At 46.4% G+C, this 22611-nt stretch overlaps 1 protein-coding gene across 7 annotated transcripts in view; it reads left to right on the top strand.

Moving 5' to 3' along the window:
* The window catches only part of BRDT (bromodomain testis associated), a 2808714-nt gene that overhangs the window by 1279521 nt on the left and 1506582 nt on the right, over positions 1-22611 (top strand). For all 7 annotated transcript variants that reach the window (XM_078646309.1, XM_078646320.1, XM_078646312.1 and 4 more), the window contains 2 exons: positions 299-487; positions 2123-2310. In XM_078646309.1, coding sequence (XP_078502435.1) covers positions 299-487; positions 2123-2310 — 377 coding nt within the window. The remainder of the gene's footprint in view (positions 1-298; positions 488-2122; positions 2311-22611) is intronic.

Consider the following 22611-nt stretch of genomic DNA (forward strand, 5'->3'; position numbering starts at 1 on the left):
CTTCCACCCATGGACACATTTCTACAGCACTGCAGTAATACTCCCACCAATGCATTACAGCCAAGATAGGAGAGCTTGACACCTTCAGCGTCAAACCATCAGTCTTCAAAAACACACCCTCCACCTCGTAATGCATAATAATCCCAACTATTGCACTAAAAACTTGCAGCAATGCGTTACCACCTCAGCCATTGCAATTTCTATAGGCGGACGTGTTATTTTCTTACTCATCGTTAAATAATTAGTATAAAAGAATTCTGTGGAATCTTTGCAAAAATATTTCTTTTATTTTATATAGGAGCTTTTTGAGATGCAGTTTGCAAAAATTCCAGATGAAGCCATCCAATATAGCAAGCCGAATCACCCTCCTGCAGTTAGCAGGGCATCACCTTTTACTAAAAGCAGCAAATCCTCTTCCTCGGATAATAGTTCATCTGAAGATTCAGAAGATGAGAGGGCTCAGCGCCTTGCAAAGTTGCAAGAACAAGTAAGCTTATTTAAACCATCTTCAGTGATTAGCATTTTCAAGGAAATTTAAAAAAAGTTGAAAATGTAATTTTATTTCATATAACAGCCTAACTTATCTTACTGAGTTTACTGTTAAACTGACCCTGGAGGTAAACACAGTTAATTCTGATAGCACTGTGTGACTGTTTTAAAGTGTACCTGATGAATGTGTATTGGTGTCATGCGGGTGTATTTACGTCTCGCCTCCGAAACACTTTTTGTGGGCTTCCCTAGAACATACTGTGGGCTAATTCTCTCCTATTGCTTACCATTGGTTGGCTTAGTCACTCTAATTTAGGTACTGCTTATACAATGGCTTGCCTTCTTCTTGTGTTTGTCCCTCCCACGGAGCGTAGCCTTTTTATCATCCATTTGATTGACTGACTTTAATACTCCCAGTTCTTACTTTTAGGTGACTACTTTTTTTTTCTTGGTTGGTTAAGCACCACAAGAAAGTGCATGCTTTTCAGCTCTCTCCCTCGTGTTCCATTTACTGTTTTTCTTGTGTTGTTCTCCCCCCCCTCCACCCCAGCCCCCCATCAAACGGCCCCACCTGCGCGCACCATATTGCTCTCACTCGTGGTCTTCTCTGCCAGTACCCACTGTGTCGCTTTCACCCTGCTTTTCCTCTCCTCCCTCTGTTTTATTTTATTTTCCAGTGCCCACTCCCCTCACCTGCTCCTCTGTGCCGCTCAGTCCTTTTTAAAAAAAAATAACTTTTAAACTTTTCCCCCCCAAAGGCGCAGCAGCAGATTAATGTCAGCCCCTCCGCCTTACATAAAAAACGCTTTTCTGTGCTGCTCCAATTTAATTTTTATAATTTACTTGAAATGAAGCAGCTGCAACATGGTATCTTTTCTTTTTCCTTTGGCTGATACTCCACAGAATTGGCAAAACATGTTCTTACTGATGCTGTACAGCTTCGCTAAAAAATAGTAACAAAGCCAGTAGCCAGTAAATATATGTGCTTTCTCAATGCTTCTTATTGAACTGGTGTTATATCCCTTTCCTATAAACTATGGTGCAGCTGCACATAGTGTACATATGTTAATAATTTGCACCAGCTGATAATTGCCTAAAATCACCCTGCTTGGTGTGGAAGTAAAAAGAAAAAGAGAAAAGTCATGATTAAAACTCAAAGCTTAAAACGCCGTACTTGCACTTTCAGCACAGCTAAACCCTATTGTACACTGCTCGATGTTTTTATTTCTGACAGCAGTTAAACCCATGTTAATTTTTCTTCCCATCTAAATTAGAATTCACATTCAGCTAGATATGTTAACAACATTCATTAATTAGCGCCCGTTTTCCACCTTAACACTATCGCTCTTATTTCATGCATATTAAAAATGTATTTAACATGTCAGCCCATGTATCAAACAGTGCATCTATTTTAGTGATTTGTTCGCTCATTTTAATAGGGTGTCTCATTCTTACTCTTCACTCATCACTTTGAGGCAACAGCTTTTCTTACTCATTGGATTAGTCAAAGCTAAGGTAGCACACAAACCTTGGTAACGCTATTGATGTTAGTTTGATGACTGATAATGTTGCTGTCATTTCTTTACAATCTTATGAGGTTTGTTTGGCCAGCACTGTGCATTTGTTTCAACAGCTAAAGGCCGTGCATGAACAGTTGCAGGCTTTGGCACAGGTTCCTGTATCCAAGCTCATCAAAAAGGGAAAATCAAAAAAGGAAAAGAAGAAGAAAAAAGATCAAAAAGAAAAAAGAAAAAGAAAACTAGAGGGTAAAATGAAAAAAAAGTATGAAAAAGATTCAAAGAAAAAGTCAGCCATAAATATGTGAGTATACAGCTCTTTTTGTCAAGCTTTTTAAGTCCTGCCTAGAAAACAACCATTGGCAAAGCCATTAGATTGGTATTTTAAGTGAATGTGCTTTTGCTATTTGTAATAGCTGTATATTGTGTGAGATGGGTGGTTGCAGAAAAAGACAAAACATACTCCGATACCAATATACAGTCTGTCCTTTCCACCAAGATTATGCTCAGTGCATGAGGAAAAAGGCCTAAAAGAAGATAGGGCAGGTGATTCAGCCTGGACTTTTCTCTCGTTACTTAGAGCCTGTGGTACATACACTCTGAACAGTCTTACACCAGTCTCTGTCATATGTCCCGTGCAATCCCATTGTCATTTTCCCTATGTTAGCCTGAGCAAGTTAAAGGCCTCATTCTGCTTTTTGCACGTTACTATAAAAACGTATTTTGCTTGTGCCATGCTGTACTGTCACACAGAACCTGACGTCTTTCCGTTCTGTTCTTTCCTGGGATTTAGTCTGAACACCATAGACGAGGCCAAACAACAATGCCCCTTGTTATTCTGTTCTGGCACCTAGACAAAACACAAGAATGCAGCTGTTGTTTGGGAACATACACTCTTTGTCATATAGGTATGGACAGACATGCAAATACACACTTAGAGAGAGAGATTTCAAAGAGAAGATCGCAAATACACCTGAGATGTAGAATTTTCATCTGTACGTGCTAAGGTACGGGGTCTGCTGCAAACACCCAGAGATCTTCTGATATATATCACTTTGCTTCTGAAGAAGGGCAGGGGGTTAGTCTACCCTGTATAATATCATGACAGCTACTTTTATGATTTAGGGATTACTTACTATGCTGGCCGTATTTGTGTTGGGCATCTTCTTATTGTGGCATGTTAACTGCATACTAGAGCACAATAGTTATAATAAACATTTTAAGCTTTACTCAGGTCTCAGTCAGATATTATTGTCGACAAATACGAGTGTGAGAGCAAAAGGGTGTTTCCTGTCAGCGCAATTCCTGAGAAGGTCGGTAGTGTTGTGTTCTGGGGTGTCTAATCACTTGTTCCTCTGTGAGGGGGTAGGGGGGCAAGTGAGAGACACTATAGCTAGTCGGTCCTGGGCACTAAGGTGGTAGGATGACTCAGTCCCTGCCTACTAAGGTTCTATGGTACCAAGCATAGTTCTGCTGTGACTACCTAGATTCCCTGCAACATGGCGCAGCAAACATTTGGTCTAGGACTTCTTTGTGGGACGCCTGAGTAGCGCTTGTGCTAGTCCACAATACCCTTGACCCGTTTCCCGGAGACGTCCATGGTGTGGGGGCTTTGCTTCCTCAGTTTGTAAGGACTTCCTATTGCTGTATTTTAAAAGGTTTATACCCACTTTTCTGCTACCATTTGAATCCCTTACTTTTGGTTTATGGCTAATCCCATTGTGATTCCTGCTCATTGCTGCGCGGCAGTTACTCAACACTTGTATGCAGGATCTGCTGTTGTTTTTGTAGTCGAGGCAGGCCCAGCATGCTGCTTCGAAGTTTTTTACTCCTGGGTTATGTTCCCCGCTATTGATGAGAATTATATTTTACATACTTATACTGTGACTGCTGTTCCTGCAGGTTATCGCCCTTATGATGTTATTGAGCTTCCTCTTGCGGCCTGAGAGCTCCTAATTTGGTTTAATGGCGCCCTCCCCCATGGTAAACACTTCTTTGTCGTTTCACCTGTGCCTGACACTGATTGTCCGTGTCGCTTTGGTCTTTTTGCTTGCAGAAAGGACGTGTAGTTTAGCCACGCCTGTCCTCCTCTTGCCTTATCCAAGTGGACGGTCTGCGTAAAGATTAAGGAAGAATTCTTTGAACTGGGGTCAGATTGTGATTCCTGCCCCAGCACCCCCCCATGTGGGTGGGTGTGTTTGCTGGCCGCCGATAATTGTTCGTGAATTTGTATGGACCTAGATGAATAGAGTACCCATTGTCCTGATGAAGCCTATATCATCTGGCTGAAACGCGACCGCGACTGCGTCGACACCTTTTGCTTCAATTGGAGTCCCTTGTTTTGATGAAATAATTTGTTTGATTTTTTTCAGATTGGCACCTATGCAAATATAGACTGGGGTGACTCTGTAACCCCCAGTTGCTTTACTCTTGGGACTACCATGGTATTGTGCTCTCGTTACAAATGAAGTGGAGGCACTGATTCGAATTAGGATATATATATTTTTTTTTATATATATTTTTTGTGTTTGGGGTACATAGTTACGTGATACTATAAATGTGATGTATATTTGTATATATGTATATGTGATAATTTGTAGATAGACTGTCGGTTGTTGTGTTTTCCTTGATGTTTGCTCATATATGTATGGATACATTTTATATGTAATTCTTTCATGTTTAATTTCTGTTTCACAAGATAATTAATTGTTTCTTGTTTGAGAATTAAATTTGGATCAATCCCTTCGGTACCCTTTTGTTGCTATCTTTTCATCTTAGGATGTCCCCTGCTCAGGTATAGGAGGGTTAAGTGGGCAGAACCCCTGACCATTTTTTTGCTTGACTTCGAGACAGTCACAAAAGTTAGCATTCTTAACTTTAAAGCCCTTCGCCCCCTTTGGATTCAATGGACGACATCTTTAATATTGGTTATGGTACCTTTGATTTTGACCCTTCCTTGCAAACTCAAGAGTTTCTTTAATATGAATATGTTCATCCTCTGCCTTCTGAGATGCTTCCTCTTGATCAGCATAAATGTATCATTTACACTGATGATTCAGCACAACCAGCCATTGGTACAAAGCAGACTTATTCTGCAGCTTGCGCTATCGTTATGGGCAGTATGACCAATGGAGTTTTCCTCTCCAGTTTGATTCATACCCAGTCCCTTAGTGACTGTACGGCACAGTTGGCCGAGTTGAGAGCTTTGCTTTTGGCTCTCGAGCATTTTGATCCTGAGTGTGTGATTCTTTTTATTGTGTTCAATCCTTTAATGACAATTTGCATTTTTGGATACAAAGTGACTCTTGGTATTCTAAGGGTAGCACAATAAAGCATAAAATGCTTTGGGTTAAGGTGGCTGGTCTTAAATATAGACTGCTGCCTCCACATGTTGTACATACATTGGGCCATCAACGTTGCGGTGTGCACGCTGTTGGGAATTCAGAGGCTGATGAAGCAGCCAAAGCTGCAGCAGCCCTAACTGGACTGCAAAGTCCGGAGGAACGGCTATTTTGCCCGTTCAGTCCGCCAGGACTTTCTAGTGTGAACTTGGTTCACACACCAGCCTCCGGGGTTGGTATTGCTGAGGTATCTATTCTAAGGTAAGGAATCTATAACTAACTGTCTCTTTCAGATGAACAGGTTACTTACCTTCAGTAACAATGTATCTGTACGAGACATAGGTTAGTTATAGATTCCTTACCGCCACATCTGCTGGGGATGCACATTCACCTAAGACATGCCTCAGACACCCAGCGGCTGCTGCTGGGTCTCCGGCTCTTCCATAACACCTGCTGGGGATGTAAATTCACTGCGGACACCCTCAGCCCCCAGCAGCTGCTGCTGGGTCTACGGCTCTTCCATAACAGCTGCTGCTAGGTCTCCGGCTCTTCCATAACACCTGCTGGGGATGTACATTCACAGCAGACACGCCTCAGCCACCCAGAGGCTGCTGCTGGGTCTTCAGCTCTTCCATAACACCTGCTAGGGATGTACATTCACTGCAGACACGCCTCAGCCACCCATGGGTATTAAGGTGGTAGAATGACTCAGTCCCTGCCGACTAAGGTTCTATTGTCCCAAGCATAGTTCTGTGACTACAAACTCCCTGCAACATCTCAAGGATTACCCATTTGTGACATAGCGTGTCAAGTACATGCGGTCAAAGGTAAATAGTCACATTCTAAAATTATAAGTCTTAAAAAACAATGTCGGCAGTAACTGAGGTTGACCTGCATCTAAGGTGGGGAAGAAAGACCAAAGGACGGGTAAAACACAGCAGCTGCTGACCGCACACATGGCTGTTTCCTACTTGCAAATTTCAATGCTATTTACTCGGCTCATGTCCATTTAATGTCTGATATTGGCCAACTGTGCACTAACCTTTTTAGCTTGGGTAGGCATTGAGCTATTAATGATGATCTGTGACAATTTATTAAACTACTCTCGTCACAGGTTTACTTTCTGACTAAAAGGAGTTGTGCAAAAATATCTTGGATACCTAGAACGCCTGTGAGAAGCATGGTCTGTCCTGTGCTCTGTGCAAAAGATCTGTCTTAGTGCTATTTTCCCTTTATCACACTTCACTTCAAATTATACTAATTTGTAATAAGCTCCCTCTTGCTAGTTCTAATTTACACAGTATTTGTACTACCAACGCATTATCTTCCAAACCACACCATCACTGTAAGTTCTCCTAAACACCAACACTGAACATTGCTTTGTCTGAATGTATAAAGAAGTCCCGATTAGAAATATGGATGTTATTTTTCTTGAACCACTCCCAGTATAAAGCACTGCTGTGTTGCAAAGATACACTGAGAAAACTAGGGGCAAACATGCAAGCTGTATCAAAAATATGTTTTTAAAATTCATCTTATAAATACACTCATTTTCAGAAGTTTCTTCCGATGTTTAAACACAGTGAGCGGTCAAGGGAACTCAGATGAAAGATGGATCTCTAGCATGACTTCATGTCGGATGAGCTCACTTATGTTTTTCATTGATTCTGCCGTAAAGGGAAGAATGATTTGATGGCAGTTATAAAAAGAACAGAAATAAAAAGAAGACAGTGAAGTATTTCTTCACGGGGGAAATGTGATAAGCAGCCTGCATTAAATTGCTTTCATCAAGAGATCATTAAACAATTTATAAAAAAAAATTAGAAAAAAGATGATTTTTGGAAATCTGTTCTCCGGGACTGCATTAATGGCAGCCGTCATTAATAGAAGGCTGAGTAGCTGTCAACAAAAGAGGAAAACTGAAAAGGCACCTAGGTGCCCAGGAGCAGTGTAAGTGCATTTTCCTGGAATTAAAACCTGAGTTAGCGCTTGGAGGCACTATGTATTCACACCTCTCTGCTCCCTGGGGGTAGGATTGGCTAGTCTAGTACCTTGTGTCCTAAGCAGCACAGGTTTGCAGTGTTTCCACCTCTGCCTCACCTTTAAGTAACCAGTTAGTCTTCTAGAATTGATCAGCTAGAGCACGTGCCTCAAAGTACAGAAAGCTTAAAATAGGGGCATTTTAGATCTGAGAGGGGCATATTATGCCCAGAAAATACACATGTGGCTACTGTCGCCCCTGCTATGGTGGCAGTTGTGTTTGCTGCCGTTGACCATGTCAGAGCTGAAACAGTCTCTATAGTAAGGGCTGTGGTTCCTTGTGTGGAAGCTGTGGTAACAGCTTTCTGTCTTGGTGTGTCAGCTGCTGTTGGTTTAGAGGTTGGAGCTGTTGCTGCTGTTGCTTACGTGGTGGCTCATTTGGCATCTATTGTGGCTGCTTTCTGATAGACTGCTTCCCTCATATTCCTTACTATAGAATATTCCCCAGGTGTCAGACTGGGTCCGGAAAACTTTGAGCAGTACCTCCGCATTACTTAAGGTGACGATCAGTTTGGCATCTGAAAAGTAGTGCAAGGTTCCTGTATCATCATCAGTTCCTTTCCTTCCGAGCCAACAGCATGGTTCCCGGGGGCTAACTCATTCACTTTTTGACCACTTTTTCAGACTTTTTGTTGACTGTTTTTAGGTTGAGCATAGGCAGCGCTCATGCGCTGTCTGAAAGACATGCTGTAATCAGTCCATGGGTTTGGAAATAACCCCATGTAATAACATTAGTTCTTTATTGTGCTTCTCTTAAATGCTTCCATTTATTGGTGCATTTTTCTAAATGTTACTCTTTTGTGTGCTTAATTCCCACCGGGCCGATTTCATTAAGAGAACATTTTTGTTGCCCATCATATTACGATCACACCTTCACGCTTCCTCCTATTACAGCGTGTCAATCAATCAATCGGTATATTTGTAGAGCACACTACTTACTCTTGAGGGTCTCAAGGCATGGGGGTTGCTGCTACTGCTAGAACGGCAAGACCTTGAGGAGTTTCCTGTAGGCCAGCAGGTCCTGGGCCTGTCGTAGAGGGATGGGGAGGGTGTTCCAGGTTTTAGTGGCAAGGTGAGAGAATGATCTGCCACTGGCGGTCGCCCGGCGGGGGATGGTGGCGAGGTCAGTGGAGCGAAGCTGGCGGTTCGTGGTGTAGAAGGTGAGTTGTCCGTTGAGGTACACTGGTCCGGTGTTGTGGAGAGCTTTGTGAGCATGGTTGAGGAGCTTGAAGGTGATCCTCTTGTTGACGGGGAGCCAGTGTAGGTCTCTCAGGTGGGCTGCGATGTGGCTGTGGCAGGGGATGTCGAGGAAGAGGTGTGCAGAGGCGTTCTGTATGCGTTGTAGTCATTTCTGGAGTTTAGCTGAGGTTCCTGCGTAGAGAGCATTGCCGTAGGTGTCTGCTGGTGACGAGGGCCTGTGTGACTGTCCTTCTGGTACCGGTGGGGATCCATCAGTAGATCTTGCAGAGCATGCGGAGGGTGTTCAAGCAGGAGGAATGGAATGGAATGGAATATGCACTTATATTGCGCATGGTTACCCGTAGGCATCCCAGCGCATTAGGATAACCAGAAATGTCATAGCCATTCAAGGGAAAAGGAAGGCTTTCAGCTGTTTCCTGAATTGTAGGTGGTTAGGTTAAAAACGTATCGATTCAGGGAGTTGATTCCATAGTTTTGACTCGTGTAGCGCAAATCTGCACCTGCCAGAGCGAGCCCGGCGAATCCTTGGGACTGTCAGCAACATTTTATGGTTGGATCTGAGGGTTCGCAGTACCGGCAGGCATTGAAACATCGGTAGAAGGAGCGATGGCCCATTACCAGTGAGGGATTTGTGTACAGTACACAAAAATTTGAACACAATTCTCTGTTGTACAGGAAGCCAGTGAAGCTGACGAAGTGCTGGCTTAGCAGAGTCACGTCTCGCCATCTTTAGCAGTAGGCGTGCTGCGCAATTCTGAACCAGCTGAAGGGTCTTAATGGTCCCCTGTGGAGTGCCCAAATAGATCGCGTTGGAATAGTCGAGTCGTGATAGAATGAGGGCTTGCACCAACGTGCGCCTAGCATCAAAAGGAAGAAGAGGGAGGATCTTCCTCAGCGTTCTGATTAAGCCATAGCAGGTGGCTGCGACCTTGCGAGCTTGTACCAGAAAACTGAGACCGGGGTCAATCCACACGCCCAGACTTTTAATCTGGCTCTTCGGCAGCGGGCAGGAGGAGACAGCGTTCACTTGCTGGGTCATGGATGATGCGGAGTCCAGGATGAATCCCAGGTTGTATGTGTGGTTAGTGGGCGTCGATGCTGTTCACAGCACGGCCGGCCACCATGAGTCGTCCCAGGTGGAGCGGGTGGATCCGATGAGGGGGGCCTCCATCTTGTTTGAGGTAATTTTCAGGCGGCTCTTAGTCATCCATTCAGCAATGGCCTTCATTCCTTCGTGGAGGTTGGATTTGGCGGTGGTCCGGACCTTGGTGAGGGAGAGGAGCAGCTGGGTGTCGTCGGCGTAAGACGATGTAGAGGTCGTGCGATCTGGCGATGTTTGCGAGCGGCGCCATGTAGATGTTGAAGAGTGTTGGACTGAGGGATGATCCTTGGGGTAAGCCGCAGATGATCTTGGTGTCTTTAGAGCGGAATGCGGGGAGGCGGACCCTCTGGGTTCTGTCGGTCAGGAAGAATGTGGTCCAGTCCAGTGATTTGTCGCGGATCCCTGCGTTGTTGAGGCGTGTGCGGAGGGTGTGGTGACAGACAGTGTCGCAGGTGGCCAAGAGGTCCAGGAGGATGAGGGCCGCGGTTTCTCCGTTGTCCATCATGGCCCTGATGTCGGTGGCGGCGATGAGCACTGTTTCGGTGCTGTGGTTGCTGTGGAATCTGAATTGAGATGGGTCCAGGATGTTGTGCTTTTCAAGGAAGGAGGTCAGTTGCCTGTTGATCTTCTCAATGACTTTCGCAGGGAGATGGGCTGGAAGTTCTTGAGGTCCTTGGGGTCAGTTTTGGGTTTCTTGAGCGTTGATCTCGGCGTGCTTCCAGCTCTCCGGGAAGGTGGCGGTCTTGAAGGAGCTGTTGATGATCTTGCGGAGATGGGGTGCGATGGTGGAGCTTGCTTTGTTGAAGATATGGTGCGGGCAGGGGTCGGATCATGAACCGGAGTGGATGGTGCTCATGATTTTGATGGTGTCTTCGTCGTAGATGTGGGTCCAGGAAAGTAGGAGGTAGATGTGGATGGGGTGGTGAGTCTGAGGTGTCTGTGTCTGTCGGGGGGCCTAGTTGCTGAAGCTGTTGTGGATGTCTGCGATCTTGCGGTGAAAGAAGGTGGCTAGGGAGTCGCAGATGTCTTGTGATGGCGGGATTTCGTTGGAGTTTGAGCTGAGGTTGGAGGATTCCTTCAAGATGTTGAAGAGCTCTCTGCTGTTGTGTGCGGTATTGTCAGTGCGCTCTTTGAAGGATGTCCTTTTGGTGGTTTGGATGAGTTGGTGGTGTCTGCGAAGGGCGCTCTTGTAGGCTGTGTTGGTGTCCGGTGTCTGATCGTGGTGCCACTTCTTCTCGAGCCTACGGCAGGCTTGCTTGGATGCCTGGAGGTCGGCGGCAGATTGCTTTTCGGTTAGGGCGTCTGTTCAAGGGTTTCTTGAATGGGGTGAGAGTGTTGGCGCAGTCGTCGATCCATTGCCTTAGGTTCAGGGCGGCGGTATCGGTAGTGTCTGTTAATGGGTTTCGGGTGAGGGTTGTGGTTAGCTGGTCTTCGGTGACTTTGCTCCAGCTGCGTTGGAGGGCCTGTTGTGTTTGGTGATGCATGGTAGGCTTCTCGAAGGTGAAGTCGACGCAGCAGTGGTCGGTCCAGTGGAGTTCGGTGGTGTGGCTGAAGGTGCCGTGGTTGCTGGCGGAGAAGATGGGGTCGAGCGTGTGTCCGGCGGAGTGGGTGGGAGTCATGACGAGCTGTTTGAGTCCGAGGTTGTCGAGCAGGCTGGCGGAGTTGCTGTCATTGCTGTTCTCGAGGTGGAAGTTTAGGTCTCTGAGGAGGATGTAGTCCGTGGACATGAGGGCGTGCGTACTGATGAGGTCGGCGATGGAGTCGCTGAACTGTGGCCGGGACCGGTTGGTCTGTAGATGAGGGTTCCTCTGAAGGTGGTGTTGGGGTCGGTGTAGATCTGGAAGTGCAGGTGTTCGGCGGTGATGAGCGCGTCGTCCGTGCTGGCCGAGATTCTGAGTGTGTTTCTGTGGACGATGGCGATTCCTCCTCTTGTTCCGTTGGTGCGGTCCCTGCGTGTGATCTTGTAGCCGTCAGGGATGGCTATGGCGATGTCTGGTGCCGAGGAGGGGTTCATCCAGGTCTCCGTCAGGAAGGCAACGTCTGGGGAGGTGGAGCCGAGTAGGTCCCACAGTTCGATGGGGTGTTTTTTTGGGCAGAGCAGGTGTGGAGTAGGAGGCAACCTGAGGCTGTTGCGGCCTACCTTGGTGGGCGTGGTGGTGGTTTGGAGTCTGGTGTAGCCGCAGTTCTGGCAGAAGGGCCCATGGGGCCGCTTCAGGGTGGCCCGGATGCAGGTGTGTAAACGGCCGGCGTTGAGTACGTGGAGGGTGTTAGCGGCGGCGGGTGTTGTGGTGTTTGCGGGGGGCACTGGGCACGGTCCAGGCTTGGACTGCTGCACGCATCCGCTGCACGGCCGCCATAAGAAGGGTAGGTGGGAGGGAGGAGCAGCTGGGAGGCAGGAGCGGGACGAATGGGCGCGCGGGCCACAGGGGACGTAGCGGCGGTTTAGGGAAAGCGGGACGACTGGAACAAAATACAATGGCACAAACGGGCGGGATTACAGGATACCAAAGGGCACAGAGTACAGTACAAAAGGCAAAAACGGAGCACAGAGGAATAAAAACAGCTGACAGAAGTAAAAAACAGACGGAAGGCAAAAGGGACAGAGCGAGCAGACAGAACTCAGGGTTCACCACCCGGCCACCAGGGATGAGGCGCAGGTGGCAGCCTGCGGGTGGAGGAGGGCCTCGAACTCGCGGCAGCAGCGAGGGTCAGGAGCAAGGGACAGGCACAACAGGTGGAGCTGTGCGGCCTGGGGAGCGACTTGCCTTTAACAGGGTCAAACGTGTGATGGCCCCTCCTCTGGGCATTGCAGCCTTAGTGTTCTTTTGGTTGTCCATCGACAATTATCCTGTTCCAGTGCTGTGTAGCCGTACACCATGTTAGTTTAGTATTTTTTTATTTTGTAATTCTCAATTCATTCTGTACTTTTCCGTTTTTACCCATCCGCTCGGGAAACCTCCTCCCCGTACCAAAAAATAAACAGGGCTGGTAAGCAACTACCTCAAAGGGCGCACCCACATCGGAAAAAATTAATCAGAATGGGCCATCCGGCAGTAAAAAAAAGAACTGGGGGCGAGGTCCTCCTCATTAAGAAATGGTGAGTAAATCTAGCAACTGCACCATGACAGCCTTATGTATAGGCTTAACAGTACAAACCTATGAACAGGAGAAAAATCTAGCAAGCAGTGCCGAAAAACTTTCTCTCGTTTGAGCCGTCAAACCTGGGGCTGTCGCCTATTAGGACATTTATAGTAACCTACTTGTGAATAGCAGAAAATAAACACAATACAATAAGTGATGTAATTTAGGAACGATCATTTCTGATTTATTCTACTAGGTCATGTTTAGTTCCGCAAAGAGAGAAAAGAAAAACTTAGCAACAACAGACTTTTTATTTAAACAAAAACTTTATTGAAAATATCTTGATTGGTCAGAACCATGGAAAAAGGACTCGTGCGCACTAGTTTATCGTATATAGGTATCACGAATAAGAGGTATCATGGTACTCTTAAAATATTCAAGCATCGAGCTAAAACATGTACACAAACCTCACCTAGGACCCACTGATCTATTAGTAGCGTAAATACATAGAAATCCTAAAACTTCATACTTAACTGGACCCATTAATTTAAACAAATCCCTAACTCCCCATGGCCTTAATCACTATAATATTTCTAAACAACTTAGCGCTGTATATTTCAATGCACGCTCTATCCCATAACACTCAGCAGAGATATGAAGCCTCTTAGATCTGGCAGCCCCGAACATCTGTTTTATCACGGAGACCTGACTGCATGAACACGCATCCCCTGATTTGCACACCGCCTTTCCTCCTCAGTACAAGATAATTAGAATGGACCGGAAAGAGACAAGAGGAGGTCGTCTACTAATAGCCTCCATTGAGGACTTGAATATCACTGCTTTAGAAACTATGATCTCAGGACACATTGAATTATGTATCTTTAAGATAGATGGCCTATCCAGTGGTACCTGTAGAGGGGCCTTAATCTATTGACCCCCTGGACCCAAAGGTGTCTTCTCCGACAAATTATTAGAGACCATTGCGCCACATGTATTGACCTCTGACAACTTTCTCTTAATTGGAGACTTCAACTTTCATGCTGAGATTTTATCAAACTCAGCCACTGACCAGCTGATCACAAACATGAATACTCTTGGACTCGTCCAGCTGGTCACAGGTCCCCCCCCATAGTTCCGGCCATACACTTGACCTTCTTTTTACTCTTTTTTTAGGAACCACAGCCAAACCCCCAGTCCCACTATTATGGTCAGAACCACTACCTACAAAAATTTGCTATTCCTAACAACATGATCAAAAACGACCATAAAAATGAATTAATATTGCGAAGATCATGGCGCAGAGTCACTCTGCGTCTTTTCTCTAAACATTTGTGCCTAGACCATCCAGGCCAAGAAGTCAGAGTAAATCAAAAGGCATACGACTTTGACAAAGCCATTTCGACTGCGCTGGACAAAATTGCCCCCCTTACCCAGGTTAAAATCAAGTCCAGAACCGCTCCCCGGTTCACAGACCAATTAAAGACAACAAAGCTCTCGTGCCGAACCGTGGAGCGAAAAGGGCGAAAAAGCAAAAACATGGCCGACTTTAAATTCTTTGAAGATAAAATCACAGCTATCCATCACTCTTTCCCATCACAACACAATAACACTTACTCTGAAGATGGGCCTAGTTTGTCCTCTGACCCCCTACATATCCTGGACGAATGTTTTTTGTGACATTAGGTTAGTCACTACTGTCATGCAGAAGATAAAATCAGGTTCTTCCACAGACCCAGTACCGCCACCCCACCATTGCACCGGTATTATTTGAAAGTCTAACAGGTCTATTTAATAAGTCACTCTCGGAGGCTGATTTTCCTAAAATGTGAAAAGCAGCTAGGGTCAGACCCATCTTAAAAAAAAACAAAGCTGACCCTAAACTGCTCTCAAACTACCGTCCTATCTCTCTACTTCCCTTCTTTGGGAAAATGTTGGAATCTCTTATAAACCAACAGCTCGTTGGCCATCTCGAGACCCATGGACTGCTCGATCCCTGACAGTCCGGTTTTAGGGCGGCACACAGTACAGAGACAGCATTGGTCGAGGTAACTGACAATATCAGGCAGGCCTTGGACAAAACCAGTCAGCCATTCTCGTCCTGTCCGCCGCCTTTGACACCATCTCCGATCGCATCCTAGAACATAGACTATGGGAGGTTGGTGTCAGAGGGAATGCTCTCAAGGGGTTCAAGAGCTACCTAGCTGACCGAGTATCAACAGTCCAAATGGGCAATAACATCACATGTCAGAGACCGGTTGAGATGGTAGTGCCACAGGGCTCTATTATGAGCTCGACCCTCTTTAACCTGTATATGACGCCGCTGGCCAAGGTGGTCAGATCTTACGGTTTTGATGTCATATCTTACGCAGATGACACGCAGATTCTGATCACCATAGGCCCAGACCCCGCAGAAACAAAGCAGCGTTTCAAAAATGCATGTCCCATATCGACAGGTGGATGTGCTCCAATCACCATCAACTGAATGGAGGCAAGTCGGAGATCATGCTTTTTGGTAAGGCTCAGGAGCACTGGTCCCACGACTGGCGGCCTCCCAACCTTGGCCCTTGTCCAATCTCCAAACCAACAATACGAAATTTAGGTTTTTACATGGACAATCAATTGTCCATGAAAAGCCAGATTAACCACATCATCGGCACATGTTTAGGTGTGACACGCAGCCTACGAAAGGTTTTCAAATGGATTCCTACTGAGGCCAGGAAACCATTAGTCCAGGGACTAATAATAAATTAAATGGTCTATGGAAATGCCCTGTTGTTCTCAATCAATGAAAACCTTTTGAACAGACTTCAAATCTTGCAGAACACTGTGGCTAGGCTGTTTCTTGACCTTCCACCCAGATTTTCCTCCGCTCCTTGTCTAAGATCCCTACATTGGCTACCGGTAAGAAAACAAATTCTCTTTAAGATTCTTTGTTCGAGACACAAACATATGTATGGAAAAGGCTCCAGCATCAAATCATTGCTTACCCCTCTCAGAATTCACACCGCCAGAAAAGGAGGCAGGTCTTTCTCCTTTCTCGCCCCGGCATCACAGAACAAAATTCCTCACAACTACGTACCATCCCTGATCATAACCGCTTTTGTAAGAAGCTGAAGTCATGGCTATTTGACAATTAAGCTAGCATCTCTATCAGAGTCGTCTGCAAGCGCCATGAGACTTTCGAGTGATGTGTGTGCTGTACAAATGTACCTGATTTGATTTGATAGACAAACAGGAGGGTCCCTTGCAGTCTGCCAACTAGTGCTCAGCAGTCACCATGGATGTGCTGTCAGAACTTCACCTGCCGCCGACTGATTCGTTGTCACTTGTTTCTTTGGGGTTTTCCTCTGGCCTGTTACAGCACGTCAGCCGTATAAGCCCCGACTTCTTGGTTGCCAGCATCTCTTCTTGATTTACTCAAACGCCATCTTAATGCTTCAGGTCAGTCTATTCCCAACCTCGATTGCCTTTTTGTTTTGTGCACAGGCCTTGGTTACTTTTTCCTGCCAGGCCCCCCCATTGTATGCTTTTGGCTAGCTGCTACGTCCCCTGACCTCACGGTTTTAGCCCATCTGTCCTCGAGCTCCTCACTCCCACTTTAATTTGCCTGGGGTCACACCACGAGACTACAGACACAACTTGACATCAATACTCACATTCACGCGACCCATTGGCTACATTTTGATTTTTATAAACTGCTCTCTTCACCTGCCCTTTCTGCTATTCTTAATTAATAGTGTCCTGCGTACCAATAGTGATTGGTCTCCGCCATGAAGTCTCTTTATGCCTTTAACCCCACATGCATTCAGTGCTTTTCTCTTTTCACAACACACAGACCCAACATTGAATGGTCGTGATACACGCCTTGCCTATGTGGGCTTATGATGTTTTGTACCTGCTCACACAATTGATGTCTCTTATTCACGGAAATCCACCTTTACACGGTTGTGCTTCTGACAGTGTTTATTCGGGATTCCTCTAAATTACCCTATTCACTAGGGTTTCCCTGGAATGTTATCACCTTCAGGGGGTCTGATCTTAAGGGATCAGGGTTTTGTTAACATTAATAAAGTGTTTTTGTCCAACCCAGTTACCGGAGTCCAACCGATTGTTTTAAGGTTTCCGCCCATTCTGGTTATTTCTTGTTCCCACTCACAAGGGCCTGTGCGTTTTGCTCAATCCTCCCCATATTCTGCACCCATTTGCTATTGCTGTATTGGAAGGAGAGACTTCTTTACTACACTGTTTTTGCCTGGCTGTTCTGCATCACTGAAGCAAAGCACCTCTCCCTCTGTCTCCACAGATGCTGAACAAGATTCAGGCCCTGTTTTAAAATGTTAGTGGCTTTTCAAACGTTACCGCTGTTTGAACCCTATCTTTTATTCTTCTTTATCTTTTGTAACTTAAACCTGGTGAAACACAGTTGAGTATGCTGATTTGCATCATTAGTGATATTCCTGCTAGCCCCTTAGATAGATTTCTGAGTTAATAATCCTGCTGCTAATATGTGTAACTTGCATGTCAGCGGTTCGAACACCATCAGAGTCACCCCAGCTTTTCTGCCCCTTTATTGACTATATTACAAGAGACATTGTTAGGCACACATTTAATTTAAAGTGACGCCGATTAATTCTACAAGACCGGTACATATCCACCCAAAGGTATTCAGATTTTTTTTAGTGGCACAATGCAGCAACAATTCATTACATATTCTAAAGTTTAGTACATCATCTATGTGTTGAAAGGAAGTGCCATTTCCTCGCAGCCCTCCGATCGATGTGATGCGCTCTTACCAGTTAGTTATACAAAAATAACACTTTAAATAAGGACTTCTCAATGCAGTTCAATAATATGCCTATGTGTCCTGGTGAAATGTAACTGGGGCTTCTAAACCGTCAAGTCTAGTTCGCGCTTTATAATGTGCTGCATAGCTAAAATTGAGGTCCCAAAGGCGAGACTTATTGCATTGCAAATGCTTGTTTGAACTTTGCTCCCAGTGTTCTAGGGGCATGTCTCCTAAAAAACCCACGGGTTTAAGCCCAGTGAGGAATGCCAAAGACACATGTCTGTCTCGGACCCACACTTGGTTTGCCTGGGTTCGAGCCACAACCCCAGGGCCTGCCCTGATTGCAAGTCGATGCACCCGAAGGCAATTCACAAGCAAGTGATGAAAGCTCCTAGTGGAGCAGTAGAAGAAGGCTCTGCTCCCAAGGGAGATCTCGGGCCATTCCCACTGAAGGTCCTTCCTGTTCCCACTCCAAATCCTCATCTTTGAAATCCGGTAATTCGTAGAACCACAAGAAGTAATCAAAGTTTTTCTCAGTTTCTCTTAGTAATCGTCATTCTCTAGATCCAGCTTCCGCACTCCATCAGCAGAGCCTGCGACTGTGGGCTCTTTAGGTTTCCAAGTACGTGGAATGACTTCTGCCCAACTCTAGAAGTTTTAAGACTCCATCCACTCCATCATTAGGCCCACAGCTCCCTCTGTCCCGCCTTTGGGAACATTGGCGGGTTCGCCCTTGAGCCCATTTGAGTCCTCTGAATCTGCCCCAGATCCAGATTGCCGTGGACACCAGTGCCGGTTACCGGTCTGGTTCCAGTCCATTCAACACCATCTCAAACCCTGATTGAAGAGGTACCTATTTTCCTCTCTGACTGCAAGACAGTACCCCAATCAACGCTGCACAGGGTTTATAGTGACCCCACCAGATCACAAACAACCATACCAGACTTCCAATCCTAAACAGTCACTCGTTTTTCTGTAGGAGGGGATGATGTTGAGAGGTATTACCTTTTTGAGGATGATCCCTACCAGGAGGAAAACTGATATGGGGAGGAACCTCAGCATCTCATGTCAGTGTGTCAGCATGGAAGTCTTTCGCCGCAGCTCTCCCCAGCAAAGATATGTTTATGCTAAACCAACAAAGCGACAGTGGAACCTTCTTAGTATCAGCACCTAACACAAAAGTTACTCTAATATTAAAGTTCCCTTCCTATCAACATAGGGAAATGTGTGCACCCTGGTCGACACCCACCGTCAGTGTTAGTTCAAAAAGGAACTCAACAAGATAAACAAAAGCACAAGTGGACCACAGAAAACCAACAGTAAGATTGATTCAAAGTCAAGTAGTCACATGAGAAAAGGCTCCTCAGTTTTGATTTCTTTATTCTGTTTCGTAGAGAAAATGATACAGCCGATGCATTTCGTCCAAACTTGGGACTTCTTCAGGGCAATTTAGAGATGGAACTTCATGTCTCTGTGGTTAACCTTAATGTGAGAATATGGTAATCCTGTTGTGATTCTGAAAATCCTCATGTATAATAAATTAGGCAAATTTTCTGGGGAAACAACACAACATTTATGCAGCACCTTAACTAGGCAAAAGGTCAGTACCAAAAACGGTTTGTAGTACAATGGCAGGGAAAATGTAGGTGAAAGGTTAGGCGACTACTCAGGCCTATATTGGGGTACATTACAAAACATAACACTGCATGATGCCAGTGGCCTGAACACCTCGCCAGACACTTGCCTGATTTCTTCACCGTGCCCTGCCACTGAGGAAGGTGCATCTATTGTCATTCTGAAGCACCAGGCAGCGGTGGTACGTGACCTGCAGCTATCCTCCGTCGTAGTCAAGGTCAACATTTTGGCAGAGGTGCTTCAACCGGGTGTAAGCTCTGCAGAGCACCTGCTTCGCTTTAATTAGGGCCTCCCCAAGATTCTCCTGGGGGCCTAGGTCAAACCCAGCAAAGGGCCTCTGGTACACAGAATGGTTGTCTGCTGTCATCGCCTCGCCCCAGAGACCCAGCCTTTGTGTCCCAGCACCCCTCTCCTGAGAGCCTGGTGGTGCAGGCATCAACATTCAGGAACTTATGATAGAGGATTTTCTTCCACCAGTTTGGCATTGTGTTTGATTACCACTGCATGTCTGTTGGGCCGATACTCCCATAACTTGTGGGACTCTGTTGTGCAGCTACTGCCCATGTTTCCCGGAACAGGTCGGCCCATCCTGAACCAGGCATTGGTTGATGGCAGGGTTGCAACTAAAGTTTTGTGTGGACTGGACACTATGACGTCATTAGGCATTCTGCCACCACATCTGGTGGTCGTCCGCTAGGTTTTCAGGGGATTTAAAATAGTCTTTAAAAGTCATGCTGTCAGAAACCCTTTCAGAGGGCCACGTAGAACAAAAGAGCTGGTGGGTCCAACCATGGTGGTTGAGGCCTTTTACTCCTGATGTCCCAGGGCCTGGCCTACTATGGATCCTGTGCAACCGGGCCAAGTACCGCTTTTGCACTTGACTCTCAGTTGTAGTTGTGGACGAGCAGTCAAAATATCCCTCAGGAGGCAAGGGTAGTGTAGAGACAGGTAAGGGAACATGACAAATAACTCAAAGTGCACTCACTGCTGACAATAAATCTGTGTCCAGTCAAATCCTTACTTTTATAAGAAATAACTGTTTTGTTTTCATACTCTACACATGCATAGGAATTGTGACATTCGTGAGCAATAAAACAATCCCGTTGAGGTTAGAGCACTAGTCGTTGTCGGGCAATTCCCTGTCCCATCCTCTTTCTTATAACGCGGTCACTGTTATTCCCCATTCACTGGTGGCCACATCCAGGGAATGCTTAGTAGTTGGCCATACTCAAGAGTTAGCGCAGCACCTTTAGCAGCGAGTCCCCTTGGTCCCCGAAGTCCCAGTACCAATCTTACCCACTCCCCGGTATGGAAGCGTTCAGCAGGACAGAAAATTCTCTCTGTGGGTGCTCCTGAGTCCTGCTCCTGTTTGGCTAAACCGGGCTGCTTGCTGTACATGCAGCAGCACCCGGCAGGTGCATAGAGATGGATTCTATCCTCTGCCTCCTGATTGGAGCCCCAGCGTGGCGAGACTTTGGTGGCATCCTTGTGCCCATAGGGAAATCCATCAGATGCAGATCATAGTGTGTGGGCTTGGCCCACCAGTCACAGCTGTAATCCTGTCCGCGCAATTACCCAAACTCTTGGTTACAGTGGTGTTGAAAGCACACCTGGCATATGGGGTTGCTGCGTTACGTACTCTGGGCGCAGACTCTTCCGGTGCAATCATCCTCACAATGGCAGCCCCCCCTGGCATACAGAGTTGCCTATGTCCGAGGACCCAAGTGCCACGCTCCTGGCCCAAATATGTTCAGTGGTGGTCCTCTCTGAGATACGGAGTCAGTGTTGAGGCGGTGCGGTGCAGGCCTGGCACTTCCGGCATGGTGGTCCTTGCATGACTCAAATCATGGCGGCCCTTTCCTGGCTTACAGGGGCTGCTGGACCATTTCTACACACGGGCAGTGACCCACTTGGTGATCAGATGTTTGGCTCACACCTCACTCAGGAAGTCCTCTCGGTAGGGCTCCCGACTGGAGCTCACTCCTACCAACGCTCTCCTCTTCCTCACAGTGGTCACTGGTCTTGGCAAACAACTCTGCGCTAGTTCTCCAGGGCAGGTCATCTTGGTTTCCCTAGGTGATGTCCCCTTACTTAGCAGGGAGACCAGTCCCCTTCCACATAGCCCATCTGGCTACTTGGCAGAAGATAGTTGGGGTCTCAACCTCCCCTTCTTAAAGTTCTTTTCCAGACACCAAAATGTGATTTAGGGTCTGAGTCTTTGAAGTTTTATGTTGGGGTTCTGCTTCTTTTGAAGTGTACTCTGTTCCTTTTCTTCTTTCATTATGAAAGGCTGTCTGTCACAGCAGGCAAGTCTCCGAAGCGGATTCTCCCACAGCACAGTTCCTGGAAGTGACCAAGTTCCCAGCTGCTCCGGCTGCCCCAGCCTCAAGACCTCTTTAATGGGCATTCCCTGCAGCACACCCATCCCGTTGGTGGCAGGGTCAGGTACTACCTGTCCCAGTGGCAAGCATTAACTTCAGACAAGTAGTTGCTACAAATTGCTCAGAAGGTTTATGCCTTACCCTTCCTGGAGACTCTACCACCATTGCCATTATCCCCTGAACAGCTGTGGGAGGACCACCTCTTTTTGCTCCATCAGGAAGTGCAGGCACTGTTGGCTAACAAAGCCATCGAGAGGGTCAAGATCAGAAGTAACACATGGTTGCTATTCTGCTACTTTCTGTTGGCAAAAAAGGTTGGAGGCCTTCAGGCTATACTGAATCTTTGCCCTACTAGATCTTCACCATCTCAAAATCTTTTTACAGGAAGAGAACTTTAACACCTTGGCTGCTATGACTTTTCCCCTCCTGTGCTGATTCATTGATAATCCCATTGTTCATGACAAGGTCAGCTCGTCATTAGCACAGCTCCAGTGTGCCTCATGACGAGCTGAGCTTGTCATGAGCATGGAAGGGGTTAAGTTGCTAATGTTGGCTTAGGTTCTCTTTGCCCTAGACTCTGGAGACTGAATGGTCATGTTGGACCTCCACAATGCCTATTTCCACATTCCTGGCTTGCAAGCCTAAAGTTATTACCTTTGGTTCATGGAAGTCCAAGAGCATTTTCTGTTTGCTGTTCTCCACTTTGGCTTCACAGTGCCTCTCAGGTGTTCATGAAAGTGATGGTGGTGGTCGCAGCACACCTGCTGATTTTGTGGGGCCCAGTCTTCCCTCTATCTCACTGGGGTTTACTATCAACATGATAAAGTCACACTTCACTCCCTTTTGTTAACATTAATTTCCCTGACATGCAGCTCCCTTTTTGTAGAAGCAAAGTGTGCTCCACTTTGAGCAAGCAAGAGCAAAATGCTCTTGCTTTCTCAAAGTGGCGCACACTGTTTGCTCAGTAACATTGCTGGAGCAGGCCCTGGGAGGTGACGGTCCCCAGGCCCATATATGGCTCCTGGAGGGGGCTGTGGTG

Source organism: Lissotriton helveticus, chromosome 1_1 (assembly GCF_964261635.1).
Source record: "Lissotriton helveticus chromosome 1_1, aLisHel1.1, whole genome shotgun sequence".
Classification (NCBI taxonomy): Eukaryota; Metazoa; Chordata; class Amphibia; order Caudata; family Salamandridae; genus Lissotriton; species Lissotriton helveticus.